At 43.6% G+C, this 15501-nt stretch overlaps 1 protein-coding gene across 17 annotated transcripts in view; it reads right to left on the reverse strand.

Annotated features, from left to right (window-relative positions):
- srcin1a (SRC kinase signaling inhibitor 1a) overlaps positions 1-15501 on the reverse strand; it is a 112567-nt gene that overhangs the window by 11673 nt on the left and 85393 nt on the right. For 13 of the 17 annotated variants that reach the window (XM_055005373.1, XM_055005376.1, XM_055005370.1 and 10 more), the window contains 13 exons: positions 14345-15165; positions 14072-14173; positions 13563-13690; positions 11340-11360; positions 10555-10715; positions 8083-8258; positions 6315-6445; positions 5850-5997; positions 4630-4936; positions 4251-4512; positions 3890-4029; positions 3478-3630; positions 1098-2000 (listed from right to left, as the gene is read on the reverse strand). In XM_055005373.1, coding sequence (XP_054861348.1) covers positions 1098-2000; positions 3478-3630; positions 3890-4029; positions 4251-4512; positions 4630-4936; positions 5850-5997; positions 6315-6445; positions 8083-8258; positions 10555-10715; positions 11340-11360; positions 13563-13690; positions 14072-14173; positions 14345-15165 — 3453 coding nt within the window. The remainder of the gene's footprint in view (positions 1-1097; positions 2001-3477; positions 3631-3889; positions 4030-4250; positions 4513-4629; positions 4937-5849; positions 5998-6314; positions 6446-8082; positions 8259-10554; positions 10716-11339; positions 11361-13562; positions 13691-14071; positions 14174-14344; positions 15166-15501) is intronic. The other 4 variants (XM_055005371.1, XM_055005374.1, XM_055005367.1 and 1 more) reach the window with 4 other exon arrangements.

Here is a 15501-nt window from a genome sequence, read left to right on the forward strand (position 1 = left end):
TGGACACGAGTAGGAAGAGGGGGTCATGTAGAAATGATGAACGTGCTTGAAGTTGGACTGATGAAATAATGTGTGAAGACTCTGTAATCTTCAGCCATGCCCATGGGAATGCTTCCTGGCTCTACATCAGAGGGCTAAAACTCACCATGACAGTGCGACTGTCAAGTGTTGGAGCCTTGCCCTGAGTGGGAGGCTAACATTCTGAGCAACAGGGAATACTACGCAGCCTGTCAAGACACCTCAGTGAAGTGGCAGCTGACATAAGAAGACTGTAAGTCAAATCTTTTGTTGTGTTGCGGTCAGTCGGAGGTGAGTTGAAAACTGGCTCTGCACAATAACTGCTAATAGAGTTCAACACATTGTCATTTGATATTAATCTGAAGTGTATTAGATGTGATATTTGGCTTTGGTTAAGAGACAGACTTCTGTCCTCACTCAGGTTTCGATTGCTCAGTTGTTTTCACTCTTTCTAGGCTTGAATTTTCTTGAATTTTTTTGCATCTTAATTATATTCTTACTTGACCCTTTTTGTGCTCTGTGTGTGATTAGAATGCACACATATCAATACAGTGTAATGTAAATTATGCCCTAAAGCTTGTTGAAATTATGTCACAACTGGACATAGTTTTGTTCAAAACTTGATTTCAAGGGAAAGCAAAGAGAGAAGTCAGATGAATCTGACAGAAATTGCAGGTAAAGAAGAGAAAAGGACAAGAAGAAAATAGAAATGTTTGCATTATCTGTGCATTTATTGTAGCATTGCCTGTTTGCTGAAACAAAAGGTGCAATTAGCCTGATTCACAGGCAGAAAACAGATGCCAGGACAGATCGATGAAGACACGATTAATAACTCTGGGCTCGGCAGGACAGCAGCTCCAGCACTAATCACAGAGCAGACAGGCAGGCAGGAAGTCTGTTGTCTGTCCCCTCTACATATTTTCAATTTCAGATGCAATTAGATGCCGATTTAATCGGGGAGCAGACATCAGAGGCTTGAAAGGGAAGTTCCAACAGACATCCGCAGAGAAGAAGTGAGGAAGGAAAACAGAGCATGCTGCTTCAGAGCAGGAATCTGCACAGCGGGTGTGAGAATGAACCTGGATTGGCGCTGGGCTCAGAGATGATGGTTTGGGTGGGACCGGTGGCTTCTTGGTGTCTGAAGTTGGACTCTGTAGAGAAGTACTGTTGGTGGCTGTTTCAGTGTAGAGCTGCTCTGTCCTAGGATGTCCACTGATCTCTATTAAAGTGTTCTCCAGCTCTCGAATAGTCTCCTCCAAGCTGTCCAGCCTCTTGTAGGTGCTGCGCCGGATATCTTCTGCCGTTTTCCCCCGACTCGTGACATTGTCCACAGAGCGACTGAACCCACTGGACTCACTAGTGAGGCTAAGTGGACTCTGCTGCGTCATGTAAGCTGTGTGCTGAAGTGTTAGGATGTTTTCCTCTGTCTCCATCCCTCTCCTCAGAGCCTCCACTAGAGATCTCTCCTGGCCTGAGTGGTGGGAAGATTTCATTCTGGGTTTAGGAACCGGTTTGGACGACTCCAAGAGTGAATATAGCAGTTTGTAGGCATCTTTGACAGTTTTTTCCTCCCTGCAGAGCACTAGGACAGGCCGCCCACTCAGCTGGACCTCAGAGACTTCTTTAGTCTGTGCTGAGATGGTTACAATCTGCAGAACTTCTCCTGCAGTCCTGCTGAGCTCCTGGGCCTGGAGGGGAGACACCACTCTCACTTCCAGCTCTGTCAGCAGCAGGGCAACTCCCGGTTTGGATTCTATATCCAAACAAGACTGCTCTCGCTGAGGAGGGCTTTGGAATCCCTCTGAATACCTTTTCCTTGAAATTATAGTCTCATAGGCCATGTGATGACCAGTCCAGTCTCGTGATGGACTCTCCTCTAGAGGTTCATTTGCTAAATCTCTGACAGGATCCTCTGAGAAAGTGGGTGAAGCTGGCGAACAGTCTGTCAACACGATGTGGGGGACAGGAGACAAGTGCCTTCCCTATAGACGAAAAGAGCACTTGAGGTTTAAATTTTACCACAATGAACTGGACGTAGCTGTATCATAGTCCCAGCACAAACTTCAAGTGAGATCACTGCAATAAAAACATCCAAGCACAACTAAGAGAAAAAGAAATGTTATCAACTTGTGGATAGTGCATGTCTAGATAGGGCTCATGTAACCCTCTGAACACCAAAAACGATGGTCCTTAAACTTCTCACCTGTGATGTGTTGTTGCATTGGAAGAATTAATCGAATCAAAGTGCCATCTTCTCATTTAGAAATTCGCTAAATAAAAACCATTCCCTCAAACGGAATTCTAATAAAAACAGGAAATTCTGTGTTTTTCGGTGTAACTGAGAAGCAGGTAGTGACTAGGCTGTGGGCAGCAGTCACGTGACACAAATTCTGGGATTTTTTGAGGAGACAAACATAAAAACACATAAAATATCTATAGTATGTAAAGTCACTATGTTTTTCAAGATTGATGACACCAATAGGCATTTGCCACAAAAAAATCTGTTCACTATCCACCAAGAAACAAAGAACAGACAAAATTAGCAATCAGCTATTCAAGAAAATTGATCACCGGTGCTACAATACAGATACTTTTTGTCATTTTAGGCCACAAAATGCAACTACACAAATGCATTCTCTATGCGTTTTGTATAGTTTAGTTAAGACTGCTTAAGCATGTTTTTCACATGAGCAATAGAAACACAAGAGTGAGCATCTACTGACGAGATCAGAGAAACCGGAGGAGTTCATAAGTGTGGTCAAAAGGCTGAGTAGTAGCTGATGATTTCTGTGTGGGAGTGAGGTTAAAAAGAGCAGAGAAAGAGGCTTAAAAGGGCAAGACTCCACATTGCTCAGGGTCAGCCGGAGTGTTACCTGAGTCCCTGAGGCCTGGGGAGGCCACATGTCTGGTCTGGAGGGGGGTACACTGCTCCTGCTGCAGGGGCTAACAGGCAGGGGAAGGGAACGGGGAAGAGAGAGCCTGAGCGGGGCTTTCTCAAACAGCTAAGGAGGGGAAAAGGGAGGTTCAAAAACAGCCATCAATTGTGAGATAAAAACACAGCAACCACTGAACAATTAAAATCAGTGACTGTTGACTCTTTGTTCCATCAAATTTCAGGCAGGCCGTCTCAAACACAGCCCAAGCAGCTATCAGGGTCCATCTGTCTGGCTGTGATCTGTGAGCCCTGGGTGATGATGTGTGTGACTGAGCAGTATGTGATCTTTGGGCTCTCCCAGCGCCACGGGCAGGACGACATATGGCACCTGCTGCTTGAACATGTGGTAATGATGGTGAGCATATCTGCACACAAATCGTGTGCACTTGCGCGCGCAGCAACCAGTGGCAGATTGCGGACATAACATAAATAATGAAAAAGTGCAGTTTTCCCAGTCGTTGAACAGCAGAGTATTTATGTAGGCTGTAATCAACACGATGGCACGAACAAAGTGCTTAATTTACCTCCAGTTCGGCAGCGATTCTCTCCTCCTCTAATTCCTCCTTGTCCCCAGAGGCCAGTGTTGGGGGCGTAGATGCAGGACGAGGGTTTTCAGACACGGTCCTCCTCAGTTTTATGTGAGGTTTCTGGCCTTCGGTTTCTTCAGATTCAGATTTCTGGAAGAAAAAGAGCTTTTAACTTATCTGAAGCCAGTGTCAGAAGCTTACAACTTCAATATTATAACAAGAAGCAACAATATTTTGACCCATGTGGTCTGTTATACAAATGAACAGATACGCTGACACCATCTTCTCCCCATACAGAAGAAATAATGTGTTGATTTGCAGATTTGAGGAGGATTAAAATGTCCATCTGTCAATAAAATGCAGCGTGTGATTATTGCGTATGCTTTTTTTTTTCTTTTTTTGGTGCAACCTTTATGCTTTTTCCAGGAATTAGTGGCTCTCCGCTGCGAGTGGTCAGTCCTGGAGAAGAAGGGAAACTGCGTCTAGGTGGTGGAGGTGGAGGAGACTTGGAGGGTTTCTCTGTGCGATACCGAGGTACTGTGAGCTCATCTGGATGAGAAAGAAAATCACTCTTTTTGGAAGAAGAAGCACTGCTTTTTAAAACAACATCATGCCTCTAAATGCCATATGGCTTATATTTAGTGTTTAAAACCTACTTTACTCAATATTAAATGTCTAAATGTGCTGTATATCCCCTAGATTTCCTTTGCTCTTGAAAACTTGATGAGCTTAGTTTGTGTCAGACTGAGATACTGAACTCTTTATCTCACCAGAGCCACGCCTGGATCCTCCGTCTTTTCCAGAAAGCTTGTGCTGGGGCTTGCTGGCGCGGTGCTCTGGGGTCGCTGCTCCACTCTGGGGGTTCTGGCTGGACGATGTGTTGGACGAATGCTTGATCTGCTTTGCAGCAAAGTCCAGGTCTGGAATAGCCTTCATTAGCTCAGCCTGGGTCTCCTCCAGCAGCCGGTTGATGTCCTGGGCGCTGTATTGGGTTAGACTGGCTCGCTTCTCCTCCCAGTCCCGCTCTGCTGCCTGTAAAGTGGAGAAGAGGATCCCAACACTTTGTACTGTCTTGTGATATAATTTGTGACACAGAGAATGTGCAGCAGGTGGTGAGGTTTTAAAAATAACAGCAGAAATTCTTCCTACCAGCCGGACTTCGACGGACAAAGCTTTGTCAGCAGCAGCACGGCGCTCCAGCTCCTCCAAGGCTTTACCCTTGTGGGGAACAGGAGGATGATTGTCCTTGTGAGGGCCGGATGGGTTACCGTGCCCACGGCTGAGGCTGGTGTGAGGGCTCCAATTGGAAAGGCTGTTACCTCCCCCAAGGTCATTGATGGTGAGCGGTGGACTGGTGGGGATGTCAAAGTCTGCAAACTTTCGCAAATCCTCGTTGTGCTTTGATGAAGGACTAGAGAAGTCCTCTTGCTTCTTCCATACCCCCTCATTCGCTTGTCTGGCAAGAAATGGAAGATGAATTAATTAACCAGCTCTTTGAAATGTTACACAAACAAAACCATGAATTATACATCAACCAAAGTGGAAACAATTGTTGATGAATGCTGAAAACATCCCCCCAAAAAACCCCTCTCCAAACACTGAAGGGCGTAAACTATAACTTTTACTAAATTAATTCTCAAACTCACGGTTTCCCACAAAGATGAGAGGAAAAAACTAATTTTGATGAGCTCTTTTATCAGTGAGATTAATTAAACCAGAAAGTGAGATGCTTTTTGGACACAAGGCTGATTAGGAGATAGACAATGGAGTGCTGAAGGGCAAATTTTCATCCACACTCACCATAAAATCAAAAATCCATTATTCATGTGACTGAAAATGGCCTCAATCAGGGCGTCACCTAGTAACGCCAGTTAATCACAACACTAGCAGCTTGAATGCACGTTTAAAGACTGCTTTTTTTCACTTCACACTGGGTGATTTTTAATCATTTCTGTATCTCTGATAGTTTCAGAGCTTTGGCATAAAAACAATAAACTGCTTAATGGTGGAAATCTCTGATCTGAATCAACAACAATATCTAATCAATTTTCTTTGGTCTGAAGCCTGTCTTGTCTGCCACATTTTATGAAAATCCATAATGTTCTACTGAAACAGCAACAAAGAGGGGTGCAGGCACAATATCTTTGACTGAGATACAAATAGAAAAGTCTTGTCCCAACTGATTGCAGATGGATGCTGGGTGTGTTTCACTGTCAAAATGCATAATAATTTATTTGGCAAACGCTTCCTCAGTGTTGATATTATATTAATTCTAACTCAATGTATGGACAGCTTATCAGAATTCAACAAATACTGGCGTTTTCAAACTGGCACTGAAACTGTAACGCAGGTATGGAGCGGGTTCATACTTGCGCATGGTGGCGAGGGTGTCGGTTATAGTCTTGCAGCGTTTTAACAGGGCGTCGAGCCTGTGCGGCTCTTCTTTCAGGAATTTCACGGCCTCCACCTCCACCCTGAGCACCACCCGCATCTTACTCTGCAGGCCGGGGAATTGATCTGCAGCAGAAAGCAGAGGAGTGACATCGGAAGCCAAGCGTGCTCCCATAAACACATCAACTCAGTCCGACGATGCTGTGAAAGCCTGTTATGATACTGAAACAATAAGAAGTTTGAACCGCTGCAAATGGTCAGGGAGTTCATTAAGACAATACGCAATCTGAGCCTGATTAAATGTTGCAGACGAGCTGTGGGTGACTAAAAGATAATCAGTGCCTTGGTGAGTAATTATATTATAAACTGCCTGCCAGGGTAAAAGACAGTGTTTTCAGCTTTGCGCCTGTGTGGAGAATGTGAAATGTGCCAGCGTGACTCACTTTTCAGCTCTGTCAGTGTTTCTCCCAGCTTTCTCAGAACAGTGGCCTTCTCCTCCAGCTCCTGCACTGTCACCAGCTTGTGGTTGACAGACGACTCCTTCTGGATCTCCTCCACTGACTTCTCCAGGTCGCTGGGATGGAACAGACAGCAGGCTGAGCACCAGGGATTCCTCCACTACACTTTAACTTTTACTGGCTGAAATTACGTTATTTGCATTTCAGTAAAACTTCTGCCAAAAAGCTGTCTCTCAATCAACTCGCAGCCAGGCAGGAGGAGTATGGATTGGTATTTAAAAGTCATAAAGCAACTGAGACATTAAAAAAAAATCTTTCAAAATAACTGCTTGATACGCCTTCAAGAACAGCAAATCTGCAAATGTGAATATGTTGAGCTCTAATGTTGAGCCTGTGTCCACTCAGGTCAGTCGTATGTCAAACAAGGCTGTTACAAGTTACATAATGAATAAAACTTTTATATATATTTAACCAAAATAATAATCGGCTGCCACTAGCCAGGCAGAAAAACAGACATCAATTAGCAGAGATCATTTAACAGTCCAACCAATTATTCCAAATATCCAAACGCCGCGCAGAGTGAGATTCAAGAACTGTTCTGCCACTCAAAGAGAGATGCAGGAATCATTACCACAGCGAATATTTCCCCACATGAGACCGAAGCAAGTTATCTGATTATTAAATCTCAAGGTAGCCTTCTGTGCTCTCGTTTTGCAGGCACTTTAATTAGTTGCTGGACAGTTTCATACCGCAGATCTTAATAAGCATCTTGCTCTACGCCGGGCTTAATTACAGTTACAATTTCATCCTATCACTGTGCCATCCTGCAAGTCATTTAATTGTACAACAGATATGAACATTGTTATGTCTGATGCAATTATGAAATACATGTTAAAATACACCTTAACCTGCTGTCAGCTTATATATTCAATGCACTACTCAAAATCACCAACACTGTTCTTGTAGAAGAACTGCAGATTCATACATTCTTCTATGAGTACTACCACTTCAATTATTGCTTTTTTTTCTTTTTAATTGCACATTTGATGTTTGGATGACAGTATTTCAGGAACTAGTAAATACAAAAACCTGAGAATTTCTCTGTTATTTCTCATTAGGCTATTGATTCAGAATTTTCAATATTGGATGAGCAGAACAAAAAGCATCTAATTATGGAAACATTTAAATATGAAAAACAATGGAAGCAGTCATTAAAAGTCCCAACTTTGAGCACACATTAACAAAAAAATGATTAACTCGTGATAATTTCTGAACCACACATATTTGCATGTTACAAAACATTGAAAACACTTTTCAATATGAAAAACGTGACCACAAAATTGAATTCAAATGTTACTGATGTTGAACTTGACTGATGCAGGTATGACAAGCTGTACCACAAAAACAAAAATACTGATTAATAGCCTAATAGTTCTGGCGTTTCAAAAAGGTTCTTCAGATCTAATGATATTTTTCATTTTTTGGACCCCAATTTGTAGGATGAAACCTATCATCAATAGCATGATGAGAAATTAAAGTAAAAATTTCAGGCGTTTTTATTTAATAGTTGAGATATCCGACACAGAATTAAATTTGCATTGATATATGAAGAGAAAATTTCACAAATATCTTCATAAAAATGAATATTTTGATGATTTGGATGGAATGACCCTAATATTGATAGGCTGGGCATTTCAGTGCTTTACAGCTGTTTACATTATTGCCTTAAATCCAAGTTTTTGTTGTTACTGACTGGAGCTGCTGGATGATGAGCTCCTCCTCATTCAGGTACTTGAGCCTCTCCTCCTCCACCAGGAGGCGCTGTCTCTGCAGAGGATCCTCCTGCTTCCTCAGGGCGTCAGCCACGCGCACGTTCAGCTCCGCTTCCGTCCGTTTCAGCAGAGTTCGCACTGAATCCTGGTTCTCTAGCTGCTCACACATACAATCACACACAACATTACAGATGTCCATACACAGCTCAGACTTCAGCAGGGCATGGTATACCGTCTGCAAGTACTTGGAAATAAATCAATGTTAGCCTTGTTGGCCTTTGGAGGACAGCTCGTTGAAGTTCTGAAATCTGCTTTCACAGCAATCGCAAAATAACAATGAGACATCAAAGAGGAAAACTGGAGCACCATTGCAAAGTAAACTTGAATGATTTGCAGAAATTGCACACTCTGGCTTGCCCCGTCTTGGAGAGGGCAGACTGTGACCTTTCCATCTCTCCTGCCTTCTTATTCAAGAAGAACATTTTTGCATTATCCTTCACTGCCCATGAGGTTTCCAGTCATTCACTTGTGAGCTTTAGCCAAGTGAATGTGGTGTCTTGACTGTGTATCAGCATGTGCACATAACGTTTCTCCAAACACAGAAAGCTGGGACGCCCTGAGGAAAAAACGTCCACACAGAGCGTGAACTCCGCTCCCTCTCAGTGTTACGAATGGAATATTCGACAGGACTACTGCTTGTAATACAACTCCCTGAGATGAAATCACCTGGCAAGCAAGAAAAATTAATAATTGATCAACCTTATGTTCTAGGAAGTGAAGCGAGACAACAATATGAGTAACATTTATAATTACCCAGTATTCCCCCATTATACTGCCGGCAGCAGTGATGCAGATGCACAGGGGTGGGGTAACATATTAAAAAACATTTTACATATTTAGAAAGATACACTTTCAGCTTTTCTTATTTTATCTCGCAGTGCTGTGCTGCTTCTCACTCAGCTGCCAGTCTCTTCCTCACACTCCCTTCCTGTATAATTCATGAGCCACATGTAAAATTGAAGCCGTCGGCCATCACCACGGGCAACAGAACGAGCCCGGGGCAGAGGTCACACTCGGGCACACAGAGGTGTAAACATTAAACTGTCCTCTCCACGTACATCAGTCAGAGAAACCCCCGTGACTGCTGCCATGGAACAAATAAAAGCTTTGCACATCCATCATCTTTCACCTCCACTACTCCTTCTTTCCTCGTTTCCCCTGCAAGAAACTCTCACCACTCTGTTTATTTCATCATCTCTTCCTCACTCCTGCAGCAGTAACCATGGCACCACTTGCATCAGAGATAAATGAAATGCATAAGGACCTCAACAGTGCATTTTTTTTCATTTCTTCCTTCGCTGCAGCCATCATGACAACCTGTATTTTTGTAAAACAGCACAAGATGTGAACTAAGCTTTTATCTCTCTATCTGATTATTAATCCTCAAACAACATCACGCCCTCAATGTGTCATGCAGCACAGCTAAGCAGGTGTTATTTACTATAGGTGCTGTATCGAAGTGAAGATCAAACAAATATCAAAGCGCCTGCACACTGTACATAAGTGATGAAATATTGTAGTGTTCAATTACAGTTGCAGGTGTTTCTATTAAATTTAACTGTTTTCTGAGGCGTTCTATGGACCTCTGCACAAGCAAAGCACATGTGGAGTGTACGCTGACACTGCAAAGCTTAGTATGTCACTCACATTTATCATGATAACGCCAATTCACTTGTTTGAAAATGCTTGAGTTCACCTCAACCTGATTTCTGCAAAAAAAAATAAAAAATCCCCTGAACCTGCTGCCAACAATTTTCTTATGAATTCCTTTTATTCAATAAAAAGTTGTTAGTAACTATTCACAAGACTGTGGATTATGCAGAGTCATCAGGACATCGTCTCGGATTCATTTTTTATGTATATTTTCAATGCTTTGAGCACAACAAACAAATTTGCCTCCATTTCACCTTTGGAACGCTGATTAGTTTATAATTGCTCTCCTGTTCCCTGTCCTTTGATGCATTATACCTCTTTCAATATAATTTCAATATTTCCAGCTGCCATTTACAAACATTGTTTCATCAACAATTGTATTAACCTGAGTTTAATTTTCTTGCTTTGGATTTCTTTATTGTGTATTTTTTTAAAGGATTTTATAGGATGATGGGATACACAAGGAGTATGTGTAAATGACAGTTTTATGGATAAAAGGTAGAGAGTGGAGCATAGAGCTGCGTGCACAAAAGCAGAATGTCATTTTCTGTCACAGTGTACTAAGAGGTTTAAAATACCGAATAGCCACACAAAGAATCATAACCTTGAACATCGTAGAAATATATCAAAATCAAAAAATGTTTGAATGGTTCGATACCACTAATGGAGTGCTTTTTGTGTGATTTAAAAGAACAGACTTAAAGAAACAGATAAATGGCATCTGATGGCGGATTATATACCTGTGTCTTGCGTAGTTGGGTGAGCTGCTTGCGCAGGTCGGTGGCGTTTTGCTGCAGCCCGTGCAGATGGAGCTGCATCTGCAAGCGACCAACGCTGTTCACTTGGCTCAAGTTAGAGGGTGGCGGCGGCATCAGAGCTAGAGGTGCCGACGGCGTATGAGCTGCCAATCACAGAGCAGGACATGGGGGTCACCGGGAGGTCGGCGGGAAACAAATTGGTTAGTTTGCTGGGCTTTTTGCTCCGGTGAGATTTGCAGTCAGCCAGCCAGATTGACACACAGTACAAACAAATAGCGCACACACTCTCGGCATAAAGGCCCAAAGAAATGTACATAGATAGAAAATATACAAAGAAAAAAAGCACCATATTCACAGATCTTCCAATAGCCCACTGGGAGAAATGTGAGCTCATGCTATTAGTAAAACTCACAGAGAACTGCATTAGTTAATTCAGTAGTGACACACAGGGATAACCATGCTCTTATCTTAACACAGGCCTTTGTGAGTATGGCCATTGACCAGCCAAGAGATTCAACCATACAAACACACTCACAAAGGAGTGTCCAGTGTGTGACAAAACAAACCTCTCTTAAGAAATAATAAAGCAGAAATTGAAAAAGTGGGATCAGAGACAGGACAAAAGGGGGGAGTCCACTCTCTGGGAAGGGAAACAAGAGAATAAACACCACCAGCTACCCAGCAACACCATACAGAGGGCAGAGAGCCATGAGAGATGTCAGATAGGAGAAATTAAAAAGGGTGATAGAGTAGGAGATGGCAACTACCTTTCTTCTTCAGCCGTCCAGCTGGAATGTGGAAAGAGTGAGCCGAGAAATTAATGAGAGGTGACAGAGAGACAAAGAAGGAGAGGAAAGTCTTAAAAAGTTCATTTCTAACGGAGCGACGATCCTGGAGAACAGTTTATTGACTACAGCAGATACACGGACTGTGGTGACGGTTCAGTCCTTTGGCGTGGCGCCAATTTGTGAGGAAGCTTGAAAAATAACTGTATCTTTGTGCTGACCCCTCGAGGGTCTGGCATCGGAAAGGGTTTGTTTGTGCCAGAACAAGATTATAGACAGGCGAGGGGAAAAAAATACAGAAACAGGGTTCACCTACTATCTATAAGCTACACACGTTGTCAGTATTTCACAATTCCTTGCTGAGAAACATTTTTTTTTGTGTGATTTAAATACCATTTTGATAGTTTCAAAATTAGATTCAAACATGAAATGCAATCTCCACACACCCAGTGGAGTCCAAAGTGAAGAAATAAACCTTCAACTCCTTCAAAGGTGTCTGTCTTATTACCTCGCCCAGGAGGTTCTGTTTACAATTTACTACGTTTGTCTGTTTATTTAACACCTTTCAAAAGCTCCAAAGCTGTTAGAAGGTGGATTTTTCTCTCTCTGACTGAGTTATGCCAACTGTTCCCCTCTTGCTTCTAGCATTTGTTCTTAGAGATTTGCAAAACTGAATGCTAGACAAATTGAGATGAAATTTATGCTGATTTTCTCATCTGATAGAGTTGAGCAATTCTCCAGCGTCTTTCTAACACTCCTTTAAAAGCTTAACCCTGGCCGCAACAGTTCTATTGAGTGGATTTGAACAGCCTTTATTTTTGTCATGAAAATGGTGAATGAGTCATTTGGAAATTAATAGAGAAAAACTAAGATAGTGAAAGAGAAATAGAAAAAGGCATGAATGAGGTGGAATGAAAAGTGCTTTAATACTTAACCTGTTTGGTTTGGTTAAACCGAGCCGTTTGCCTATTTAGTGTGGTTCAATGTACGCTGCTAGCAGAAAGGGATCTATGTGAATGACCGTGATTTTCAAAAGCTGAGCAACTATCACATCAATCTGATGATTGTCTGGTGTTCAGCAAGAAAAAAAATCTCTACTGCCAATGCAGATAAATGTATGCAAATTATTTTGTAACCATGGTAACATGTAACAAAAGCAGTTTAAACTACAGGTTGTGGGACGACGTGTAGCTTGCTTCGCACTTTGTTTAGCCCGATAAAAAAGATTCGATTAATTCAAAAATTACATGGACATCATGTTTGCAACTGAATAACTGGTTTGTTCATTTTCCCAACCAAAAGTGCCAAACATTCTCTGGATCCAGCGCAGCAGCTTCATTAAAGCACCTGATGCTCCATCAAAAGGTTGTTGAATATTTTTGTAAGGATTTTTTTTCTGCTAGTCAAACTGTGTAATTTTATGTTTACAGCTCTTGGTTTGGTAGTTAAAAGTCAGTGTGAACACGACTGGACCAGAACTAACAGGCATCACCGTATAATTTCCTCCCCTGATCTGAACCAAGTGAACCGAACTACAGGTGTGAAAACAGCAATTACTGACTCAACAATTTTGAGGCTGCATTCCAAATCGCATACTTACTACGTGCTACAGCTGCCCTTACAAAGTACATCTGCTGGATGCACTACGCAGACGTCGCAGACTACTTTGTCATAATATTGGGCCTTAAAATTTGACTGTCTTGCTCGTATGTCCATCGCAGTCTGTTGTACAAAATGAGCCGTCATCTGTCTGAGTCCTCAAGCTTGTATTTTACTCGCGGGAGACACTGTGACGTATGCAACGCAACTGCACAGAGGATTGTGGGTCAGAATGGAGAGTAAAAAAACAGACTGCATGCTGCAAAATCTGAGCAGACATAGAGGGACATTCTGGCATTTTTGACAAATTGCAATTGATATACTGTGTATTGGGACATTTTTAATCTTTTTCTGGCACACCATATACTATGGTCGTAAGGGTATGAGAATGTACTCCCAATTAACTGTATCATAAAGTACAGCTGATTCATCCATGTTGTCAAAGTTCAATAAAGTAGCTACAATCCAGGAGGTCACCATCACTGCTAGTTTGTGTGGATCTGGTGCACTACTGTTAGCAGGAAAAATACATTTCTAAACGGAGATCAGCATGGCAGTGTTAGTAATGGGTCAGTCCACAGATCACAATTACCCAGCTCTACTCACTTCCAGTGGCGGAGCCGTCACTGTTGGTTTCGGTCTTCTCGCTGGAAGAGAAAGGTAATGGCCGTGAAAACTCCGTCCCTTGGTCCGGAGGGCAGCCCGCCATCATGCAGAGACGCAGCAGGCCGCATCTGAGGATCAACGGCCACAGGGCAAGGCAATTACAGTGCTAACACTACCGGCACCACTACTGGACACTATCAGACTGATTAACAAGTTATCTGCTTGTTAATGAGACCCTACTGTGTACAGGAGGGTAAAGTGGGATGACAACAACGGCCAGTGTGAGGAAGTCAAAATCTATGTCCCTGTATCAGTGCCCGGATAAACAACACAGTGCCCTAATGCTTAGTGGTCTGCACTTGCACACAAAGGTAATGTGCCACTTCACAGCTATGCAGCTGATAATGGCTCTGATAATAGCCTGCTGCTGTTCCTGTCGATAATGTGTCCAATATAAAGCTGTATGTGTGACTTCGAGAGGGTTAATGGGGTTTAATGGAGAGTCTTACGTGCTGTCGCTGTCCGGTGCTCTGGTCAGAACACTCTGGACCAGTCCAGTCAGGCTGGCGATCTGCTTCTCCATGGCCTCCATGCGCTCCAGGCGATGATCCCTTGAAAAGTGGACAATAAAACAGACATGGATTAAGACTTGAAATAGATGGAAATGGGCAAAGATTTGTTTTTTGAGGTGTGAAATACATAGCCAACAATCAAAGTTGAAAAACTGTGCCACAGTGCAAAATGATACCTAAATAAAAGTTGGCACACAGGCTCATGCTGACCTGCTAGTATCTGCATCTTGCCCAGATAATGAAGATCCAAAACCAGGCATGGTCCTGCTGCCCTCCCCAGGTCCAGCTGTTAGACACAGAGGTTCTGAACCAGAGCTGGGCCTCGACTTCGGGCTCTCGACGAACACAGAGGAGGAGGCAGAGTCCTTGCGGAAACTCTGCCTGACAGGTGAGGCCCTGGGTGAGCTGGAATACGAGTCCCTGTCCCTCAGCTGCATGTCAGGGATTTTCTGTGGGGATGAGGGCGGCATTCGAAAACCCATGCCCAGAGTGGCCGAGGAGTATGTGTCAGAGTACAGCGAACCTCCGGGCTTGTAGAGAGAGTCCTCCAGGTCTCCCTGAAGAGCAGCGGCCGAATAGGTGCTGAGGGAGCGCACGGAGCCACGGCGGTAGAGGCCAGTGGATACGGGGAAGCTAAAGGGGTCTCCGATGGCAGCTAACGACTGGGTGGAGGCAATGCTGAGTCGACCTTCATGCATCAAGCTGTAGGGATCTGCATACAACCCCTCGTTCTTCATCAGCGCCATGTTTTTCGCAGAAACTTCTTCATCAGGCTTGACATCACGACGCTCCAGGATGGCACTGGGTGAAGGAGACAGGCCTGCGTTGGCAGCGTGGCCGGCTGACGGATGGTGGGGATGTCGGGGTTGCTCATGCTGGGGGTGGGACCCGGCGAAGGACGGAGGGCGGCCGCCGGTGTAGGAGAGGCGTGAGCGAGATGGAGAGCCGGAGGACGCTGAGGCCGTGGAGGAAGGAAGGGTGTTGAGGCGGCGCGTCGGAGAGGAGTCACGAGAGGAATACACCATTTCCCTCTGAAAGGAACAAGCAGGGATGGGAGTTACCATGGAGACCCACGGATGAGCGTGCTGTGTTTCCCATGTGTCAGCTGCACACAGAGACGACTTAGATCTGGCAGGAACTAGACAGACTGTCACAGGCTGCAGACGCCAAAAGAAGATGAGGAATTTCTCAAAAGACCAATTATTGATCACAGAATGTAGTCTCAAACTCTTCTAGACTGAAGCTTGCAATATTTTTCAAATAGAATGAGTGAAAAAGGGGGTGTTCTGACGAAAATGGAAAGATTTCAGGAGGTAACACATTCCAAAATCTGTCCATTTGTCTGAGTGGTGACAGGATGCTGGAGA

Source organism: Amphiprion ocellaris, chromosome 19 (assembly GCF_022539595.1).
Source record: "Amphiprion ocellaris isolate individual 3 ecotype Okinawa chromosome 19, ASM2253959v1, whole genome shotgun sequence".
Lineage (NCBI taxonomy): Eukaryota > Metazoa > Chordata > Actinopteri > Pomacentridae > Amphiprion > Amphiprion ocellaris.